This window comes from Haliotis rubra, unplaced genomic scaffold (genome assembly GCF_003918875.1).
Source record: "Haliotis rubra isolate DU_JTF1 unplaced genomic scaffold, ASM391887v1 Scf981, whole genome shotgun sequence".
Classification (NCBI taxonomy): domain Eukaryota; kingdom Metazoa; phylum Mollusca; class Gastropoda; order Lepetellida; family Haliotidae; genus Haliotis; species Haliotis rubra.
The window spans coordinates 162,858-185,915 of record NW_025767725.1 but is presented as its reverse complement, the minus strand read 5'-3'; the positions used below and the strand labels follow the sequence as shown (position 1 = coordinate 185,915).

The 23,058-nt window shown below is 41.2% G+C and overlaps 2 protein-coding genes and 1 long non-coding RNA gene across 3 annotated transcripts; all 3 read left to right on the top strand.

Moving 5' to 3' along the window:
- Positions 1–480: 480 nt before the first annotated feature.
- On the top strand, positions 481–1,104 carry LOC124265518 (vegetative cell wall protein gp1-like). Its single transcript, XM_046700301.1, has one exon. The coding sequence runs from the start codon at positions 481–483 to the stop codon at positions 1,102–1,104; it is 624 nt and encodes a 207-aa protein (XP_046556257.1).
- A 6,236-nt stretch (positions 1,105–7,340) lies between these two features.
- On the top strand, positions 7,341–22,990 carry LOC124265517. Its single transcript, XR_006895472.1, has 3 exons — positions 7,341–7,426; positions 21,480–21,482; positions 22,979–22,990. It is a non-coding gene; the product is annotated as an uncharacterized LOC124265517 (long non-coding RNA).
- Positions 10,936–19,011, top strand: LOC124265516 (protein shisa-5-like). The gene is made up of 4 exons (XM_046700300.1): positions 10,936–10,994; positions 13,688–13,802; positions 17,664–17,851; positions 18,486–19,011. The coding sequence occupies exons 1-4, from the start codon at positions 10,952–10,954 to the stop codon at positions 18,812–18,814; spliced, it is 675 nt and encodes a 224-aa protein (XP_046556256.1). The 5' UTR covers positions 10,936–10,951; the 3' UTR covers positions 18,815–19,011.
- Positions 22,991–23,058: the final 68 nt, after the last annotated feature.

Below are 23,058 nucleotides of genomic sequence, written 5' to 3'. Positions count from 1 at the left end.
AGCAATATCCCAGCTATATGGCGGCGGTCTGTAAATAATCGAGTCTGGACCAGACAATCCAGTGATCAACAGCATGAGCATCGATCTGCGCAATTGGGAACCGATGACATGTGTCAACCAAGTCAGCGAGCTTGACCATCCAACCCCGTTAGTCGCCTCTTACGACAAGCATGGGATACTGAAGATCAATATTCTAACCCGGACCTTCACGGGTGCACCCTCAAGGAACCCAACTCGCGAATTGCAGCTTTTTTGACGACTGGGTTATCTGTGAATAATATATCCCTAAAATCAGTTCAGCGCATACATATATTTAACAATCACTAATTATTCCGACTATGCATAAGTATTTCCTTTTAAAATAACTAATATACGCTTGTGATTGCTTCCAGATCTGATCAGATGAGCGGACGACCTCCACACCAAGGGGAGACACCCCCTTCGTATTCCGCATACCCAAACGCATCTCCTTATCCCGGCATGGCTCCTTATTCAGCCCCTGGCCCTGCTCCTTATTCAGCCCCCGGCCCAGCTCCTTACAAGTTTGGCCCCACACCGTATCCAAATACAGCTCAGTATTACGGACCCACTTCCGGAGCCCCTGGTTACAACATGGGGCCAACACCATACCCAAATACTGCGAGGATAGGTCCGTATCCATCACAGAGCCCTGGATATCAGCCTCCTTATGGTAGTCAAGCCCCACCTCCTGGTCCTGTCCCGCCTCCAGTACAAGCTCCGACAGCCCCAGGCCCGCCTTCAGAACAAGCTCCACCTGACGGTCAAGCCCCACCTCCAGGACAAGGTCAACCCCTTCCTCTTGGACAAGATCCATCTGAAAGTCAAGCTACAACTGGTGGACAGGATGCGCCTGAAGATACATCCACAACAAAGGCAATCATATCAGAGGAAGAGGATGCAGCGAAAAATCTCCAAGATGATAATGCTGGGGATTCAAATCCTGATCAAACATCATCTGAGAAGCCTCCTGATCCACCCCAGGAAGACACTTCGGATCCTGATCCGTTTGGACCGTTTCAATCTCCTCTCCCTGATTCTGTTCCTGCTCCTGTCGCACCTAGTGCCACTACTTTCCGTAAATAACCTAGTTTTGAGAGAAGATGTAATATCAGCGGTGCATAGTTGTATTAAATACAACTTTATCTCTCGATGAACCTTATAGATACTATTTGTGTGTATTACCTACGAGGGCGAAACATATCGGGGTTCATATTTTTCATACGATGCCCTAGGGCAAAATATCACTTTGTCGTGGTGACGTGACGTCATGAACAAGGCTGTGACATCACGTTTTTCTGTGACGTTGCGTTCTACAAGCGGCGACGGCGGGTAGCCAGCCTGTGTTTGAAAGTAGATTTGGGTTTATTTTTCTCAATTTGACGACTTCGGTAATAAACAGAATATTATATTCGTGCCCATATCACACTATGTTTACGACACTCGTGCCTAAATAACGGTATATCCCTCGCTCTCGCTCGGGAAATACCAACATTTAGGCACTAGTGTCGTAAACATAGTATGACATGGCACTCATTTAATATCCTCTATCTATTCCATTCTGATATTGTTCATTAAACCTTTAACACGACATGAGCGTTTGTCATACAACCGGCGCCAGTTCTGCATCAAACCCATGCTTTATATGTTCTGAACTCAAATTGAGCTGGCCATGGTATCAAGTGACCGATTCTGCCCACATATATGATACAGCTGAGTTCAACGCCACTTTGAACTGTAGTGAAGCAGATTGGCATATAATTTTACTCTTGTTTTGTGTCTTATTAACATAATTGAATCATTGAATCTACATTGAATAACATCATATCAACTATTTGAATCTGATGTTGAAATAGCTGAAGCATTGTACCCCGAGACACCTAAAGTGAAGTATCTTTTACCTCAACCTTTGCATATATATGATATGTAATATACTGCATAGTTTACTTTACAAATGCATTAAAATATATCCGTTTTGGAATTTACCTTTTGTCGTTAATTATTAGAGCACATTGAAGCTTCGAGGAATTATGGAGTTTACATGGCAAATCCTGATCCCGATCAAGATGAAACAAACTGATTTACTCTTATAAAACTCCTGACTCAATATTGCTCTATATTGACCAGTCCTAAGACACGTGACACTTGAGTCAATACGAAACACTTATTCTTATTCTAATGTCGTCCGTTTCTTAAGAGACAGTGCTAAAAGATTCTGCAGAAAGATTTTTGTTAGCATTTTTTAAAAATGACTGTAATACATGCATACAGAATTTACTATAAAAAAGCTTGAGCCTAAAATACTTCTGATATGTGCATGATGAAAATAACTGTATGATATTGAAGACTGGTTTATATCATTCACATGCACGTATTGACATGCACATGTCGCTAGTTTCCGGTCACGTGAAATCTAATCACATGTACCTCTATTGAGGCATGGACAAGCTTGAGTACAGAACAGTCCTCGATGGCCATCCGTCGAAGCACATTGAAGAGCGACTGACAGCAGTAGTCGTACCCCATTGGACTCAGTAATCGTACTGCTGTTTAAACAGCTCTTTAAACCACCAGCATCATCAATCCAAAGTCCCCATTTGTTGTTTAATGCCGCACTCAGCAATATGCCAGCTACATATATATGGCGGCGGTCTGTAAATAATCGCGTCTATTCCAAATAACCCAGTGATCAACAGCATGAGCATCGATCTGCGCAATTGACTCACGATGACATGTGTCAACCAAGTCAGTGAGCCTGACCACCTGATCCCGTTAGTCGCCTCTTACGACAAGCATGGGTTGCTGAAGACCAATTTTAACTCGGACCTTCGCTGGTCTCCCGAACCGATAAGAAGATATGTTTGGTTATGCGGAATAGGGCGGGGTTGTCTCTCCCTGGTGTGATGTAACTGTTAATGCTTTAATCATGACGATGAGCACAACGAAATATTGTATCCTTGCATTTGGTCTCTTGTATAACAATAGCAATCTCTTCAGGGACAACAGACCCTCAAAAGTTTAAAGGGAACAAAACTGTATTATCTGGTTCTCAATGCAATGTGCGAAACTTGGCTGTCCAATTCTTTTATTATAGAAGTGTAGGCCAGCGGCCCATAATTACATAAGTTGCATTGTGCATGGCAAAACATTGTGTGTACATTATAAATTGATAATTTTAACATCTTAGATGCATTGCATGATAGATAAAGCTAGATATGTTATTAGGATTAGAATAGGAGCTATTTTCATATCAAATAGCTTAAGGAATTATTCATGAGATATATTACCTAGGTTACTTAATTTTTTAAGAACACCAAATAAAGCCTTTTCACCTTGCAAAGCTGCATTAGAACAATGACTAGACCAAGTTAAGCCCCTTGTATATGTTATACCTAGGTACATATATGAAGTTACATCTTCCAATTTCCTACCATTATACAACCAACTTTCTCGTTTTGATAAGCTACCACCTTTCTGAAAAAAGACAACTTTTGTCTTATCCAAACTGACCTTGAGACCATATTCTATACAAAACTTGGCTATTGGACGTTCCTGAATACCAGTTTCATTTGATTTGTTTCTTGTTTTTAACGTCACTTTCAGAAATACAAGACAGCCTTCCATTGACTGGCTTCATGATCTACGCAATTGAGATACAAAGACCTCCATCAGCCCAGTCAGCGGGTCGGAACATCTTCATGTGTATCCGGTTTTGGTATTCATCATGCAATTTGAATTATCAGAAAAACAAAGTAATACAAATGTTATTTGAATGTTTGAAGTAAACCTGTCAGGACTAACAATTCCATCTGAATACCATCGGGTGTGAAAACATCGTTGTAAGGGTGCAAAAAGACCCAGCATTTGTAATGATCTCCAGTATAGATTTTTCATCTCGTTCATGACTATATAATGTCTGATTCTAGACACTGAATTCATCATTATCAAAACATGACCGGTAAATGACAGGAAGTAATAAAGAATACTATGAAGTGTTCGCATCTTGTTATTGATTTAGAGCATTCGTCTAATGTCATTGTCCAGTTCATTATATATCAGTCGATAAACACCAAGACACGCCCTTATTTATATTGGTTTTGTCATGCAGACTTCCTGATTTCTACCTGGTCAATAATGACCAATTTCCTAACCACAAATGTACCTGAAGAAATTGACGGCACCATTTTAACAACAGCAAGTAAATCAGAAAAATGACGTTTATTCGTGTTATTGTTTAGGGTCCATTAGACCGGGGAGACATGAAGGAATGTTTAGAAGCAAGAAAGCAGGTGATGCACAATTTATTCAAAATTCGTCTATATGGAGAATCATATACATAAATACCCTGTTTAGTAATTACCGCTGATGATGTGAAATGCGACGTGCATGTATACCATATGTATGTAAGAGAGAGAGAGAGAGAGAGAGAGAGAGAGAGAGAGAGAGAGAGAGAGAGAGAGAGAGAGAGAGAGAGAGAGAGAGAGAGAGAGAGAGAGAGAGAGAGAGAGAGAGAGAGAGAGAGAGAGAGAGAGAGAGAGAGAGAGAGAGAGAGAGAGAGAGAGAGAGAGAGAGAGAGAGAGAGAGAGAGAGAGAGAGAGAGAGAGAGAGAGAGAGAATTTTAGATCCAACTTAGGGAATTTTAGATCAACTTACCGCTCAGCAAGTAGACGGTCTAGCCCGTCTTGGTGGTCGCTCAGTAAACTTTAATCGTGTTCCACAGCATTGAACCCACCTTTACATGTAGATGTATGTTTATTTGGCCCACACAGTAACTTCTTTACTCAGCAAACATGTCGGTGTTCGTGAAGTACAGTACACCCCGCTGAGACATATTCAACATGTGCTTCGATATGGCACGTGCATATGTTTGCAAACATAATAACGGCATACACGACAGACAGTGTCGTGAACGACGAAGATTACTTCGTTAATACAAGGTAGGTGTAGATTAGTCTGTACAACTTCGAGAAATGAGATGACCATGGGTGTGCTGCTACTCTTTTTCATTTGGGGCGTTTTCTGTGTTAACGGTAAGTATAATCTGGTTCTGATCTCGTTGCCATGGTTTCATTTGTGTAGATGGTTTGTAATTGACCGATTGACCTTACCATGATGTGGGGTTCGTCGTGGTTCACTTTAATATCGCCACAGAAATACCCGTACACTTTACATCTATTTAATAGTGCTTCATAAACAAATGCTTATGATATATACGGAATATATGCTATCGCCCCACCATTTGATAGCGATTCATAAACAAGAGCTTATGATATATACGGAATATATGCTATCGCCTTCACCATTTGATAGCGATTCATAAACACATGCTTAGGATATGTACAGAATATAAATATATATGTGGAGATTTCTTAAACTATAGAAACAGTTTTTTGTTGCCTTTTTTACATGATGAATGTGCTGCAGAACTAGGTAACAACTGTAAATGATGCCATTGTTTCACGAGGGACACATAATCCGACATTTGGAGCTGCGTTAGGTTAGTTTCTATGTTTTTGGTTGCTGGGGAAAAGGAATAAAATGTAGATTTACGAATCTCACGTGCAGACGATCTTAAACAAGTTATTGTTGGGACGCCGCCGCAATAGACGCCATGAAAGTAGATGAAGCATTACTCCCAGAGGATACCATCAATAGGGTTGGTGCACTACATGACATAGAGGTATCGTCTTTGGTTGACCCTCTTTTGAAAAAAATACTTATATGTTCTAAATGCCTTTTGTGATTAAGGTATTCTGTTGCAGGCGTGTTGTGTGTGCAGTGTACGGCGTTTGAGAGCACCTTCAGCAGCAACACCGTCACCTTCACCTGCCCCGAGAAATGCTGCTCATCTTCATACAGCCAGCAATGTTGCTACATGTACGTACTATCTTTGACGTTAAAAGTCGTTTTAACATTGGGCGTTGTTTCAGGCTTATGAATACTCGACAGGTTGACATTATATTTCCTATATAGAACGCAAGTAGTGTGATATCAATATCTATGTTTTCTGAAGTGAAATCAACAACGAAGTCGATAGTGTTAATTTGCAGGGACATAATATTTACTGTTCGTATTCAGGTTATCTGAGGCGCTACAGTGCTGTCTGAAGAGTAACCTCCCTTATGCGTGTTAGGATATCAGATTCCCCCTCAATGACCACACCTATGTTTAATGACTAAGTGAGAACCAAACAAGAAATAGGAAATCGATGGTGATGTCTGATACTAACATCAACGTTGTGTTTTGGACCTCAACAATTCATTATATTTTTGCTACTGCTTATAATGACGTTTCCAGAACGTTTGCTATTTTTCCGAATCTAATTTTGAAATGTATACTTTCTTTTACCGTGTAGTTTAGTTTGCTTAACGATCAACATCACTTCGGCCGTCTCTCCCATATCAAACAGTCCATGATACAAATAGCTGTTTGCTCGACAGGGTAGCCTAGTGGTTAAAGTGTTCGCTCGTCACGCCAAATACCCGGGTTCGAATCCCATTTGGGTAAGGTGCAATGTGTGAAGCCCATTTTAGGTGTCCACCGCCGTGGTATATCTGGAATACCGTTAAACGCGGCGTAAAACCATACTCACTCACAACCAATCGTGATTACGCTTACACATCTTCCGTCTACAGAGACACCGTAGATGGCTGGATTATAGCTATAGCCGTCATCATTTCCTTGCTGGTACTGGGATGCTGCTGCGGCATCGTCATCATCATCATCAAGTCATGTACAAAGTCAGGATACAAAGGCAGAGTTATCTCCCCTATACCGCCTTACACCAGTAAGTATAACGGATATGTACGCAAGAGCCTGATGTTACAATGGAGAGAATAGGATCTGTGAGGGATCTGTGCTGCGTGTTCCAAAATTACAAGCATAGTTAAATTAGTGTTTTATGAATGGTCCATATCACATGATCGACACACATAGTCACAGACTGGCCAGGATCTACTACACTAAATAAAATAAATTTGCTCCCTAAGCAAGTATCGTAAGTAAACTTCAGTTCTGATGGAGGCATATGACAGCTGTGATTGGATGAAATTGTGTAAGATGATTATGTTTTTCATCTCTCCAGTAAATAAAACTGACCACATTTTTAAATATATTATGCTGCCTTATATAACACGGTGACTTACGCTGAATGTGTGCATAGATATTTTCAAGTATAGTCCAGTCAGTTTATGTGAATACCCACCACAAATTGCAACATCTAAGATTTCGAAAGCGAAGATGACCCCTATGACCTTGAGGGTCGAATTTGACCTTGTTCCACCACTGAGATTTTCCCAGACTTTTTATATGTTATAAGGGAATGGTTCAGGGTCTTAAAACAGTTGAAATCATTTCTGTTGCAATTTGTGGTGGGTTAGGTCAGAATCTTACCAGGATGACTGGACTAGTAGGCGAGATTTGGTGCGGTACTGTTTTTTTGTCTTCAGCTACCTGTACTCAGAAAAGGAATTGGGTAACCTAGTCACAATTTGTGTTTTTATTGCAGCCATAAGGCCATGCTGTGCATATGTGTACATGCAATGACTTAAAACGCCCTGGTTATCTTTTAAGAACATATGACGTTGCTATTGAAGTCTATGGGAAAACATTTGGTTTTGTGTAACCTATATGAGTATGTACCGGGACATTACGTACTCCGGGCTTGTGGGTTACATCCCGCCATACACTCCGAGAGACACTTTGGCAAAGACTTTATCATTCCTGAACAATCGTCGTCTGTTGATCTACAATGTCCTTTTCAACAGTAGGGCGGTTGGGTAGCCTAGTGGGTAAAGCGTTCGCTCGTCACGCCGATGTCCCGAATCGATTCCCCACAAGGGTACAATGTGTGAAGCCCATTCCTACTGTCCCCCGCCGTGATATTGCTGGAATATTGCTAGAAGCGGCGTAAAACCATACTCACTCACTCTTCAACAGTATGGGTACCAAATTCTTTCACCGACACCTTGCCACTGTGCAGACGAAGTAAACATATCAATAGTTATCACCCTTGCATTACAATCGATTATGCTCAGTGATGGTCGCTTGACTGCATGTGATAGGTGTTCATTCTCAAAGTCACCCGATCGTTGTGTAAGTGTGGCATTTCCCGCTGGGAAATACATAATTTTATCTTATCTGTCGGCGAGGAACACGAGGAAATAAAGCCATTCAATAATTAATCAGAAATGAGTATCTCAGTGGCTGTAGTATCATATAATGCTGGGGTTTTAAGCGCCAGGCTATTGATCCAACGATCTTGAGGTGCCGGGATCGAGCCCGCCTGTGCCCGGGTGTAAAAACCTTGGAGTCAACTTTGTGTGCAGACTCTTTCAGTGTTGTCACAACCCCTAGTGTACAGTACACAACCCTGTGCACTTAAAGGAACCCACGAATCCAAATGAATAGTGCAACACCTAGTCACGGGTACAGCAACGTGCAGTAAATTGGGACTGCGTTACTATGTGTCGCAGTCCAGCCGGCTGTGAATGGGTACCTCGTAAGGATGGAAAAGCAACACTAACTTGGTGTGCCTAGTGGTTGCACGAGTTGTATGATCCCCAGGGAGTAGAGACTAAAATACGATGTGCCGTTGAGATTGACATGTAATGATCGAGGGATAAACAAAGCGCCTTTTGAGCAGCCGAGATGTAGCCGGGGTAGTCAAGTGATTAAAGCGTTCGCTCGTCACGCCGAAGACCCGGGTTCGATTCCCCACATGGGTACAATATCTGAAACCCATTTCGGTGTCCCCCTGCCGAGATATTGCTGGAATATTGCTAACAGCGGCTTAAAACCATACTCACTCACTCACTCACTCTCTTTGGCTTTGTTTCAGTTTTTCTGTAGCCATCTTGGAAAACAACTGACTGCACCCCCGCCTCCTTTTTCAATACACTATAGACATAGACTTTGAAGTTATATATACGTTACCAAGTTTAATTTCTAACACAATAACAGAGTGGTGGTATGTACATTTCAGAACATATGTTTTGTCCTGTTGGCTGCCATCTTGGAAAACTAATGATTGACGTCATATATTTCTCAATTACTGATTCACCCCTTGACGCAATATGCACGATTCAACCAATCATCCTCACTTGACGACTGGACTATATTATATTTGTTCACACATACCCAAAGATGATCTAACGATTTGTCGCAATCTGTATTTCAGTGCCCGCACCGCCAGCATATTCCTCTTACAATGCTATGCCTCCAGCCTACACTGTATCACCACTCTCAGGGAATGCCACAGGACAATCCAGAGATACCACGATGTCAATTCAAGAATCAGGACATCGGACGATGAGTACTCAAGGAGTCTACAGTTCTAACACTCCCCAGTTACCCCCCATAGTAGCGTTTCCGCCTGTGGGGACAACATCTGGTGTACCACCAGCTTCATCGACAGCTACGACTGATGTGTCTTCTCCTTCTGGACCAACTTCCGGTGCATCTCCAGCGCCAGCAGCCGCCAGGACTGGTGAACCAGCATCTGGTGGTTCTCCAGCATCATCAGCCGCTACATCACTTCCCACGAGTGACATGTTTCCATCAGAAAGTGTTCCAAGTGTGCCAAGCGTTCCACCCGCAGACACGACACCTAAAGCTTGACCAAGTCTTTAACAAATCATTTCCACCCAGAGAAAGCTTAATACATATGAGTAAATATTTCGCACATTTGATTCAAAAATGAATTACAGATGTAAGTAAAATAACATGATAATATATTTCAATAAGCATACAGCGAGTGACACAATGCATTTTTTTGTTTGAGAATTTATAGCCAGGCAAACCATACAATTAAACATATTCTCACAACCATTTTAAATGTCGTTTGATTTAAACCATGCGCAATGAAGGTTATGAAGTTAAATTCGACAAGAAGAAGACCTCTTTGCCTAATAATACGACAGAAGAACCACAGAATTAGATTGCAGCTAGGTTCGTGTCAGCTCATGGCGGGTCCCCCAGTACGTATGCTTGTCGTCACCGTTGACTGACACGAGTCTGGGAGATTGCGTATTAGTCTACCTCAAGACCAGTTGAGACATAGGACCCCACAAGCCCATGCCTTTCGTACGATGGATAGCGTGATCAGCCTTAATTAGTTTATTTGTGTAATTTTATATCGATTGGATAGATATTCACTTGTTGTCGATTACTCCGATCAATATATTATTGTTGAGTGCCCGTCAAACAAACGAAGAAAAGAGGAAGGCGTTGATCGCTGCTCAAGCTAGTTTGCCTTTTTGAGAGTCAGGTATGTACAGACCACATTCATTAGGGTGTCCTATGTTGAACAGCGACAGTATTCATTCACCCACTCAACTCCAGTTGGGGTTGTGCCATGTTTGGCTTGGATTTTGTGCAGAGCAGGACATTTCTTAACCAGTAATTTTTAAAATTATACTCAAAACAAACAACCCTTGTAGATTCGGGTTAGAATTGGTCTTCAGTAACCCATGCCTGTAGTAAGAGGCGACCAACTGGATCAGGTGGTCAGGCTCGCTGACCTGGTAGACAATTGCGTAGATCGATGCTCATGCTGTTGATCACTGTATTGTCTGGTCCAGACTCGATTATTTACAGACCGCCGCCATATAGTTGGAAATATTGCTGCGTGCGGCGTTAAACAACCAACCAACCAACCAATCAAAGCAAACAAAAACGTCATGAAACGTTTTGCCACACAGAACAAATGTATAGCAACTGATATGAGAACAAACAGTGCTTTTGAGAAGCATTTGAATAACATGCTGAATGCGGGAAGTGTAACCTAACTCCTGCAAATAGAGGCTACTACAGAAATGTAACAATACAGCTTGTGGGAGCCTAGTTTCACAACGGCGATCAATATAATTGCCACAACAAAGGAATCAAACTGTGTAAATAATATTCTCACGTAATCATGGCACAGCTTACAAAGATGTGGCTGGTTCTACTTGTGTTTATACTTTTCTTTTTTACAGGTAAGCTTCTGTCGTAATATTCGTTTACTATGTGATGTTTTATCACACAGTTAATATTTAGTGCTGATGATTAAGACTTTGCAACCCCAACCTTGCTTTCTGTACCTCGTCTACCACACCTGTGTCTGTAGTTGGGAAATCCGTGTGGTGGTTTTCGTCTTATGCTGGTATATAGAGAATCTCACCTGAGTGTCTTTTGATATCAAATATGTCATCACGAGTTGATAAAGTAACAAATATGCGAGGCTGACGAGCATGTTGTTCTCGAGGGATGGTTCAATTCCTTCATCCTTTGATTTTCTACAGCAGAACATTCTCAAATTGCTCGGGGTATTTTTCTTCATGGTCGTTACGCCACACTGAGCACTGTTCCAGCTGTATGACATCAGTCTGTATGATATTGAGTTTGAACCTGTCAAACCAGTGAGTGACATCATGAGCATCGATGATGATATGCATCAAACGTCTAACGAGCATTACCATTTGACCCCGGTAACCTGCGGGGTTGAAGGTTCGAACCTGAAATCTTCAACGGGGTAAAGGCGGAGGGATATTAGTTGCATTTATATGTTTATAACAGAACAGCATAATGATATACCAGTATACAGATCTCATCAAACACTAATGGTAAAAAATTTGTTGTGGTTTGGTGTGCTGCGGTGTTGGTGTGTCGTGGCGTGGCGTGGCGTGGCGTGGCGTGGCGTGGCGGTGCGGTGGGTGCGGTGCGGTGCGGTGCGGTGCGGTGCGGTGCGGTGCGGTGCGGTGCGGGTGTAATCAGCCTGTATGTTCTGTACTACTCTATATGAATACTACATATATACGCATGGATAACATACGAAGACGTGCTTTAAAAGCGTCAGAGTGAGTGAGTTGGGTTTTACGCCCTTTCAGTAATATTCCAGCAATATCACTGCGGAAATGGGCTTCACACATTGTATCCATGTGGGGAATCTAACCCGGACCTTCGGCGTGACGAGTAAACGCTTCAACCACTAGGCTACCCCAACGCCTCAGAAAACGACAAGTTGTCGTGGTTGTATTACAATGCCAACAATAGCGCGAATATTTCTTCTACTGCGCCTGAAAAGGATAAATCTTAGCAACAAAATTTGTGGAAAAGCATCATTGATGTAACGGAATGTAGCACATACGCAAGTGTTCAGGTCAGTTCACTAATTACATCCGTGTTTGCGTATATATGCAGTTCACACAAATATATATTCTGATTTCCTAAGTGGACAGTTTCTTTTTGTGGCTAGTATGACTCTGACAAGTCGGTACGATTGAAATATTCACACAGTACAATACCAAGTATGATACCACATACAAGAATGAGTGTAACAGTGGGTGTTCATTGTGTGCGTTGGCTGGCTATTGTACAGGGCAGTGTTTATGTATTCTTGTCGAGCTCAGCTAACAAACGTTTTTGTTAGCTGACTTTTCATTGATTGCGGAGAAGATTTACGTAGTGTTTCTTTATGAACGACCAAACCGAGGCAAAGTGTTTTCCGTTACGTAAGTGGTTTATAACTTTTAGACGAATGAGCAAGACGCCCAAAATATATACATGGAGAACATATGTGTTTTCTTAACTGACCGTATCATCTAAAACTCTCTGATTCCCTATTTTGACTTATACCACACGTTCCCGAATTATTTCAGGTGAACAAATGACTAAACGTAGCACATGTTTATGACGGGTGCCACCGGTGTGGCAGGATACGCTCACCTTTTCGCGAAAACCTGGTATCATCACTATTTCTTAGTGATTCATAAACACATGCTCTGTTATCGTGTCACATGGTGACAATCACTGGATTGACTGGCTCAGAATCGATTTGTTTACAAACAACATCATACGGCTGTAATACTGCTGAAACAAATATCTGCTCATGATATAGTCACAATTGTACAATCGACTCAGGAAAAATAAATGTGAACGAAGAGACGTACATTGTAATTTATCGTAATTATGCTTCTGCATTTCCCCTCGTAGCTTTACCCTCAGAATAAAGAAGTGGAACCGTTATTCTGTTCTGATTGTAATTAAGTGTTAGCACCGCCAGAGGATTAATTGCAATAGCTAATCTTTAATGACTACTCATACTTTGTAACGTGACCAGATGGACATGCTCTAACACAGGGGGCCATTAAAACTCAATTAACAATGTCAGTATCGGGTTTGACAGTGTTCGTATTGAAACAGACAAGGTGGTAGTAGCGTATTAAATTCGCTAGATGTAGGAGATGTTTTCGCAAATATTAACCAAATATTGTCCCTACTATGTTTGCGCTACGAGCTGGTTCTGGTCCTATCGTAGATGTCCTTCCCTCTCATCCCAGCTATGGTATGAGGCAGAGAGCATTTATATGTACATGTAAGAGCAACAAAAGTACTAAGACAGCAAAGATGCAGGCAAAACAATGGAACAAATGGAAGCCAGCACTTAACAGTGAATTAGCGCTGAATGGACGCCAACACTTAACAGTTGATTAGTGTTGAATAGAAGCCAACAATTAACAGTTAAGTAGTGTTGATAGTTGATGAACAGTGGACAGTGCTCTCTGTCTCATACCATTCATTCACCTGATGAAGGAGTAAGGATATACTCCGATACGTTGTGTTCCTAATACTAAAGAAGTTGACATCCATAAAGAAACTCTCTCCCTTGTCATCATGTTTGTTGTTTCAGAGATCCATGGAGCACACTGTAGATACAGAGTGAGCTTCTCTACCAATGGGTGGACATCATACTATTGCACCACCTCGTGCTGTGGGTCCATTTTCAGCAGAGAGTGTTGTTCCAGGTAATGTATGATGTTCTAGACAGCTGCAGCTGTAGGTATTTCTGTGTTCCTCCAGGTAATCATTTTGAAGTTATGGATTGTTTGTTGATTAATATAACAATGCCCTCGGCAATATGCCGGCTACATGGTGGCGGTCTGTAAATAATCCAGTCTAGACCAGACAATCCAACGATCAACATCATGCGCATCGATCTACGCAATTGGGATAAAGGTGACATGTAAAGTTAGCGAGCCTGATCCGTTTGTCGCCTCTTACGACAATCATGGGTTGCTGGAAATCAATCTAAACCTGGGCCTATATTTTCGAAGCTCTCTTAGCCCTAAGATAGTCGTAAGTACCAAATATTAACATTAACTGACAACTATCTTAGCGCTAAGAGAGCTTCGAAAATATAGGCCCAGATCTTCACGGGGTTTTTTACGTCACGGATCCATCAATTGCGTTGTAGTTTCTGGTAAGGTATTAAGTATAACGCTTTGTGCTGTCTCAGGTCTATTAATTGTATTATGATCCACGTAAGGTAAGACGTTTACATCCTGCTGCGGGTACATTTACAAGAGAGATATTTGCTCAAGGGAACACATATTTCTAATGTTGCTTTTTTGTTTGTTTTTTTTACTGGGGAAGTGTTATTTGAGCTACAGGTAACCTGAATGCTCTGTCCTGTTAATTAATTACAGTGTTGCTCAAGGTAAGGTCAAATGCTTCCTCTTGCGGGTAAGTCAAATGCTTCCTCTTGCGGGTTCCAGTAACTACAGAGAGCTCTGCTCAAGAGAAAATTTGGCTTCCCTTTTTGTTTTGGGTCCATTAAATTAAGTGTTGGCCTTGTTAAGATATGACGTTCTATCCTGTTGAGCGTCTATTTACTACGGAGTGGCTCAGGTAACATATGCTGTTCTATCCTGTTGCCGGTGATCTTGCTACAGAGAGTGTTGCTCTAGGTAAAATATGTTGGTGTATCCTGTTAGGAGTCCACTTGCTACAGAGAGTGTTGCTCTAGGTAACGTATGTTGGTTTATCCTGTTAGGAGTCCACTTGCTACAGGGAGTGTTGCACTAGGTAACATATGTTGGTTTATCCTGTTAGGAGTCCACTTGCTACAGAGAGTGTTGCCCTAGGTAACGTATGTTGGTTTATCCTGTTAGGAGTCCACTTGCTACAGAGAGTGTTGCCCTAGGTAACGTATGTTGGTTTATCCTGTTAGGAGTCCACTTGCTACAGAGAGTGTTGCTCTAGGTAACGTATGTTGGTTTATCCTGTTAGGAGTCCACTTGCTACAGAGAGTGTTGCCCTAGGTAACGTATGTTGGTTAATCCTGTTAGGAGTCCACTTGCTACAGAGAGTGTTGCCCTAGGTAACGTATGTTGGTTTATCCTGTTAGGAGTCCACTTGCTACAGAGAGTGTTGCTCTAGGTAACATATGTTGGTTTATCCTGTTAGGAGTCCACTTGCTACAGAGAGTGTTGCCCTAGGTAACGTATGTTGGTTTATCCTGTTAGGAGTCCACTTGCTACAGAGAGTGTTGCCCTAGGTAACGTATGTTGGTTTATCCTGTTAGGAGTCCACTTGCTACAGAGAGTGTTGCCCTAGGTAACGTATGTTGGTTTATCCTGTTAGGAGTCCACTTGCTACAGAGAGTGTTGCCCTAGGTAACGTATGTTGGTTTATCCTGTTAGGAGTCCACTTGCTACAGAGAGTGTTGCCCTAGGTAACGTATGTTGGTTTATCCTGTTCCACTTGCTACAGAGTGTTGCCAGGTAACGTATGTTGGTTTATCCTGTTAGAGTCCACTTGCTACAGAGAGTGTTGCCCTAGGTAACGTATGTTGGTTTATCCTGTTAGGAGTCCACTTGCTACAGAGAGTGTTGCCCTAGGTAACGTATGTTGGTTTATCCTGTTAGGAGTCCACTTGCTACAGAGAGTGTTGCCCTAGGTAACGTATGTTGGTTTATCCTGTTAGGAGTCCACTTGCTACAGAGAGTGTTGCCCTAGGTAACGTATGTTGGTTTATCCTGTTAGGAGTCCACTTGCTACAGAGAGTGTTGCCCTAGGTAACGTATGTTGGTTTATCCTGTTAGGAGTCCACTTGCTACAGAGAGTGTTGCCCTAGGTAACGTATGTTGGTTTATCCTGTTAGGAGTCCACTTGCTACAGAGAGTGTTGCCCTAGGTAACGTATGTTGGTTGATCCTGTTAGGAGTCCACTTGCTACAGAGAGTGTTGCCCTAGGTAACGTATGTTGGTTGATCCTGTTAGGTATGTTGGTTGATCCTGTTAGGAGTCCACTTGCTACAGAGAGTGTTGCCCTAGGTAACGTATGTTGGTTTATCCTGTTAGGAGTCCACTTGCTACAGAGAGTGTTGCCCTAGGTAACGTATGTTGGTTTATCCTGTTAGGAGTCCACTTGCTACAGAGAGTGTTGCCCTAGGTAACGTATGTTGGTTTATCCTGTTAGGAGTCCACTTGCTACAGAGAGTGTTGCCCTAGGTAACGTATGTTGGTTTATCCTGTTAGGAGTCCACTTGCTACAGAGAGTGTTGCCCTAGGTAACGTATGTTGGTTGATCCTGTTAGGAGTCCACTTGCTACAGAGAGTGTTGCCCTAGGTAACGTATGCTGGTCTATGATGTTATGCGTCAACATGCTTTGTTAACGTCATGAAATTATCTACACTCAAACTATATGTAAAAAAACCAAACCCATGCATCAATCCTATTAAGGATATGCTAAAATATAGAGCAAATTTTCAGGAAATAGTTGCAGTTGATAAACTTTTCTGGAAAGATGTTTTAAAGGTATGGAAATTATATTGCATCAAAAATACTATAGAACCAGAGAACGTTAATGAAATCTTATACGAACCTTTATGGCTGAATAATAATTTCAAAAATTATTAGCCACTGGGCTAAAAGAGGAATCTTGACAATCAAAGATCTTTGTGATGAACATGGGTTCATATCCTTTAATCATTGGAAGCTTAAATTTGATATAAGAGGTACACAGTTAGACCTTGGATATGTTATATATATATATTACCTAAACCTTGGAAAAAGACTATAATGGAATATGGATATATAACATCAATGATCTCGATATAAATTCTCTCCAAAAGGTTCAAGATTATTCTATGATAAATTGTTATCTGAAAATGTTAAACCATGTGCCAAATATGGGAAACATTATTTGATTGTATTGATTTTCATTGGTATATGATTTTTGATATTTGCAGAAAGAATTTAAGAGATGTGAATCTGTTTAGATTTTTAATATAAATTTCTACACGGAATTGATTATACCAAAAACAATGAATCTTGTTGACAATACAATATGTTCTTTTTGTAATGTTTCTAGTGAGACCGTATGCCATGTATATTGGGAATGTGATGAAACCAAAACTTTCTGGAAGAAACTTGAACAGTGGATTACAAAATGTATCCAAGCACTTAATTTGATCTGGTTTGGCTCTTTAGGTAAGAACACATTATTGAATCAAATAATCTTATCTGCTAAGAGGTATATTTGCACTTGCTCTTTGAAAAATTTTTCTTCCAAAGTTGATAATTCTTAAGGACATTGGAAGACATATTCACCACTGAAAATTCATTTCCAGAAGAAATAATAATTTTAAAAGCTTCTCAACCAAATGGTTTCCTCTCATCCCGGTATTATATCCTGAATGACCTTTTAACCAAAACATATTACTGATATTGATATTTAATGTACGTTGTCTCTATTGAGCCCACAAGCTGGTATGTACACATGTTCCTCTACATGAACAATAATAATGACTTATGGAAAATATAATTAGCATCATTTCATCGGTGTCAATTCCAGAATATATTAATCTCTCGTTTTGTTTCAGCGCCATCAGCCCGCCCTACACAGTTGGATCGCTTGCACCGAACTACTTCATTGCCGTTGTCGTTGTCAGTGTCCTCATCGTGGTCGGTTTCATTGCTACCCTTGTATGTGTACTCATAAAGAAGAATGGGGTCCCAGGGCGAGTCATCCGGCCTCAACCTCAGACAATGGTGGTCACCCACACAAGCGGTATGCATCACGAACAATGTCCATTTTTAATCGCCAGAAACATCATTATCATCATCATCCATATTTGTATAGCGCCAATATCCAGTGCTCAGCTGCTCAAAGGCGCCTTATTTTCCCCTCGATCATGGGATGTCACTCTCAACGGCACATCGCTTTTTCAGTCTCAACTCCCTCAACTCTCAACAGCCACGAGCCGCACCGAAAAAACCCAATGCACATTTGTTTTCACATCTATTAGATGAGGTAGTGGATCAGGGGCGGGGATCAGTCGTCAAAGGCAGCGAATTCGCTTCGTAGAGTTGCGTCCCTTGGGCACAACAGGAAGCTGTTATTATGGGTTCGAATTCCGGTTCGCCCTAATTATGTTTCTAGGTTTGTCAGCGCCGTCCTTGGGGTAAACGACGGAGACATGCATTTTGTGTTTTCTTGACAGGTTAACCTGACACGCCGTAATATGACTGGAATACTGTTCAAAGAGGCGTTAAATCCAACCCAGTCAATATTGCTGCTCAACTGACAACTTACATACAGTGAAAACGGAGATGACTGAATAGATGTTTTCAAGAAACGTAATTTTCTGTATAATGTTGCATCGTGCCAAGAACAGTACCATATTACTTCTATTTCTCAACAGGTTCTCCGCCTCCGTACTCCCTGGCCCACGCTCCTCATCCTGCTTATCCATCCCTAGCGTATCCACCTGCTGGACCTCTAGCTCCACCAAGCTACAAATCTACTTCAGGTCAGCCTGAAACACCACCAGCTTATCACGCCCAACCAACCCCACTACTGGCTTATCCACCGTCCCCTGAATCTCAAGGACCACCACCTGGCTACCATCCACCTCCTCCAGGACTGCAAGGGCCACCGCCTACCCACCAACCACCACCCGGACAAGGACCACCATCGTTCTACCAGCATCTAGCCGATGCATCTCTTGGGACGGTATCGACGCTTACTTAAACACATCCTCCTCACAGAGCACCTCAGCGTTTGTATTTTGTATGAGCTCAATGTTTTGTTTTTTAACAGAGCCTTCATCTCAGTTCTATCTGCTCATAATATACACCGGTCTCAACACCATCTGAACTCCACATCTAAAGAATGCTCATCCTTCTGAACAATGTACATCATCATCATCATCATCACTAACTTTTTTATAGCGCACATATCCAGCTCAGCTGCTCAAAGACTCTTTGAACATTTGATCATTGGATGTCAATCTCAACGGCACATAGTATCTTCAGTCTCAACTCCCTGGGGATCATACAACTCGTAGTCACGAGGTGCACCAAGATAGTGTGGCTTTCTCCATCCTTACGAGGTACCCATTCACAGCTGAGTGGACTGGGACACATAGTCACAGTACTTTGTCCAAGTTTACTGCACGTTGCTGTACCCGCAACTAGGTGTTTGCACGTATTCATGTGGCCACCATCTGGTCATTTACCAACGGATTTGTGGGTTCTTTTAAGTGCACAGGGTTGTGTACTGTACACTAGGGGTTGTGACAACACTGAAAGAGCCTGCACACAAAGTTGACTCCAACTTTTTTACACCCGGTCACAGGTGGGCTCGATCCCGGCACCTCAAGCTCACTGGATCACTAGCCTGGCGCCTTTCACTGCTCGCTCCACCACGCCCCACCAAAATGTATCTAGTATTTATCTGAATCGTGTACACCTGACCGCGTGAAGAACCGGGGTCTTCAGCAACCTATGCTTTTCGCCAGAAGTGAAGTGAATTGATTGATGCCTACCATTCATCCTAGTTTTATTGACTTTTAATACGTCATTCACAAGACCCGCTCAACATTTTACATTCCACTGTCATAAAGTTGAACCCTGACACTCTTCTAAACACTTATAGTATGAACAGAAATTATTGAGAATTTTAGGAATATGTTTAATTAGATTTCTAATATAAACAACCTTGACCAGCGATCAAGTGCTTGGTTTCATTCAAGAGAGACAACTTCGTTAATCTTTTCTCATTAGTTTGTGAAGAGTTATCCCCCTTTGTTTACTTGCTAGCAGACGACATTTTCAGTGATCTCAGTATGGATGATTTAGAGAAGAGGAAGTTGATGTTAGAGTATTATAACAAGGACATCAGATCAGCTAAAGTGATTTCAAGTAGAACAGGCATCCTTTTGTCCACTGTTTATCGTGTTTTGAAAAATATTGCAAATGGTTGTGGCATTGAGCACCAGGGAGGCGCAGGTAGGCCACGAAAATTGACAGTCGGTGAAAGGAGGCGGCTTGGTATTCTTGTTTCTAAAAACAAACGAAGGAGTTTAGAAAACTTAAGGCTGGATATGATTGATAGAGAAACTGTGGCTGTCTGTTAGGAGACAATTAGAACTGAGCTGCATGCAATGGGTTGGCAGAAAAGTCGAGGAATTCCATCACCGATCATGAAACCTGAACAAAAGAAGCGAAGGTTGAACTTGTGCTTACAACATAGAAATTTTAACTGGGACAATGTGATTTTCTCAGATGAAAGTTCTGTGTGGCTGTTTCCTAATACACTGAAATTCTGGACCCAACAAACTGAAAAACCTTTGTATCAGCGCCCAAAGTACAGTCTGAAATTTAACGTGTGGGGTGGCATATCTGTGTTAGGGGCAACACCCCTCTGTGTATTTGAAGGGCATATGAACAGTGAGCGGTACACAGATATTCTCGAGGGACATTTACTTCCATCTGCTCACGTGTTCTATGGAAATGTTTTTCTAACAGGACAACGACCCAAAGCATCGTTCAAAGCATTCACAGGCCTGGTTTCGGACCCAAAATATGACATTTTTAAATTGGCCAAGCTATAGCCCTGACCTAAATCCAATAGAAAATGTTTGGGGACTTATGAAGGAAAGTGTCAATAAGAAAAATCTGACAAATATTGCTGAAATGAAAGAAGAGGTGGTCCGATATTGGGACAGCATGGACCACGACTTTCTAACTTCTTTGATCAGTAGTATGCCCCGCCGCATTGAAGCCTACCTTGCTGACTTGACAAAATACTAACTGTTCACCTGTCCTTGAATCTGGAGTTATGTTTTGCTAATATTCACATTAATACGTGAGTAATGAGTGAAAAAAATATAAAAATGTACAATCTTTAAATTCTCAATAATTTCTGGTTGTACTGTATCTAGATGCTGTGACCATTTACAGTCACAAGAACCTTTATCTACCTGCTATGTAGAAAATCTATCTTGTACTAATATCGTAATATCTTAAGCTGCATTTACATTGTGTAGAGAATACACATTAATGACAACTAGCAAGAAAACGGGCTCTCAAGAAGTGAAACATACAAATGAAAGGGTGTCTTACTTGCGGTAGCTTTTTGAATTTTTCCCCAAGAATATTCTTTAGAATGTTTGCATGTATGAAGGTAGTGCACTCATATACTGTTGGCTAACTTTTCAACTGGTATAAATTACATAATGCAGTTTTGTATTTGTGTCTGTTTGTATCTACAATTAAAATTCTCGTGAATATGCAGCGTTATTTGTTGGAGATGAAGACCCTGATATGTGTGCCAATAACTGTAATATCTGACTATATTTGATGCCAAGTCTTGCTAAAATATATGATTAAACGCCTGGAGGTCAAATGCTTAGTAAGTATAACTAGCAAAATCTTTTTCACATTCATGAGAAACATATGTACCATCAGAGTCAATATTACGATTGAGAATACAGCATGAATGAATGACTATCAAATAGTTATGATACAAGAGGTTCGCCGAAAATTGAGCGGCTCCTGCTCATCCTGTTCATCATAAACAAAACATGTATTCTCAAGTAAGTACACCTAGTGCAATACTAGTCAAATTTGGGAATTGCATCAGACATATTTTAAAAATTTATTTAAATTTGTAATTGTCTTCCGCACGTCTACCATAAAATATTTTTAAAGCTTTACCCAGGCCGTGCATGCTGAAACTCTTATCAAATAACTGGAGCTTTGAAATCTTCTAAAAGGAATTTTGCTCGACCGTCGAAAAGGTTGTGAAACTTACGCACTAAAGCTTTAAGTGGCTCGAATATTGCTCGACATAAAAGGAAAATTGGTTTCGATGGAAGGCAGCACTGCGTATCTGTGGGCCTTCATAGTTGCCAGGCTGTAGGCCTACAAAATCGCCTGACATGTCACCTGGGGATTTCAGTGCAAAAAGTGCAGTGATGTCTCCTGTAGATAAGGATGGAGGTACACTGTGTTGCCTGGAGAATAGTATTATCGTTTCTCCACTGGTTTGCATGGTCCAGATTCGACCTGCAGCGTGATGTGAATGAGGCTTTGCAAGAACAATCAAACAAAACAACTACTGATATGTTCTAAATACCACCCCTTTCCTTGTCCGAAAATCTGAAAAAAGAGATTGGTTGACCAGTCCATTTCAAAATGCCAAAAGAACATACAATAGATAATAGATGTAAACAATACACAAGGAACACGAACAGTACCCCACGGCGAACGAAACCAAAAAAACATACAAAAACGCCCGTTCCTATAAAACGAAGAAACACAATATAATAGTTAAGCAAAAATAGAAACAAAAAATTAAACCTCCCTGTTCCAAGACCAGTTGACATCAAACCTTATCCTAATCCCCCCACAGATATTTCTTAATACCATTGAAATCAGTCCAGAAAGACAATGACGTTGTCTAACAAAGGCATTGATGCCAAAGATGAAATATTCAATTTACTGTAAATTATGCAAACATGACTTCGGTAGCAGCGTGCAAGAATCCTGAAGGGGATATTATAGGTTGTCCCTGGGTAGATGCATGAAATGTTTTATTAATGAAATATGATACATATCTGACAATGCACCAAAGCCAGATTAATCAAAATAGTATTGTTCACCTGAACTGCTCAAAGTTCCGGCTTAAAGAGTCACGAGTGCTCTATATTCAAATATTCAACAGTTACTGTGCGCTCTAGGAGATTTCCTGTCTGGCGTTAACAAGCAATCGATTTGTGTATGACTATCGCAACGCATGTCACTTTTTATAGAGGACTGTTAAGCTAATAAATTACCATGAAGTTTCTCATAAACCATGTATAATTTATAGTAATCTATTCATAACTTCGTAAAACAAGAGCGTGACAAGAGCAACCAAATCTGCTAAAGCATAACAGATTGTTCACGGCCTTTGTCTATAAACAAGTAATGCAAAACCAAACCATCACC

Coding starts and splice junctions, on each gene's coding strand:
- LOC124265518 (XM_046700301.1), top strand. CDS start 481: ATGGCTCCTTATTCAGCCCCTGGCCCTGCTCCTTATTCAGCCCCCGGC.
- LOC124265516 (XM_046700300.1), top strand. CDS start 10,952: ATGTGGCTGGTTCTACTTGTGTTTATACTTTTCTTTTTTACAG. Junction 13,803..17,663: donor AGCAGAGAGTGTTGTTCCAG/GTAATGTATGAT, acceptor GTTTTGTTTCAG/CGCCATCAGCCCGCCCTACA. Junction 17,852..18,485: donor GGTGGTCACCCACACAAGCG/GTATGCATCACG, acceptor ATTTCTCAACAG/GTTCTCCGCCTCCGTACTCC.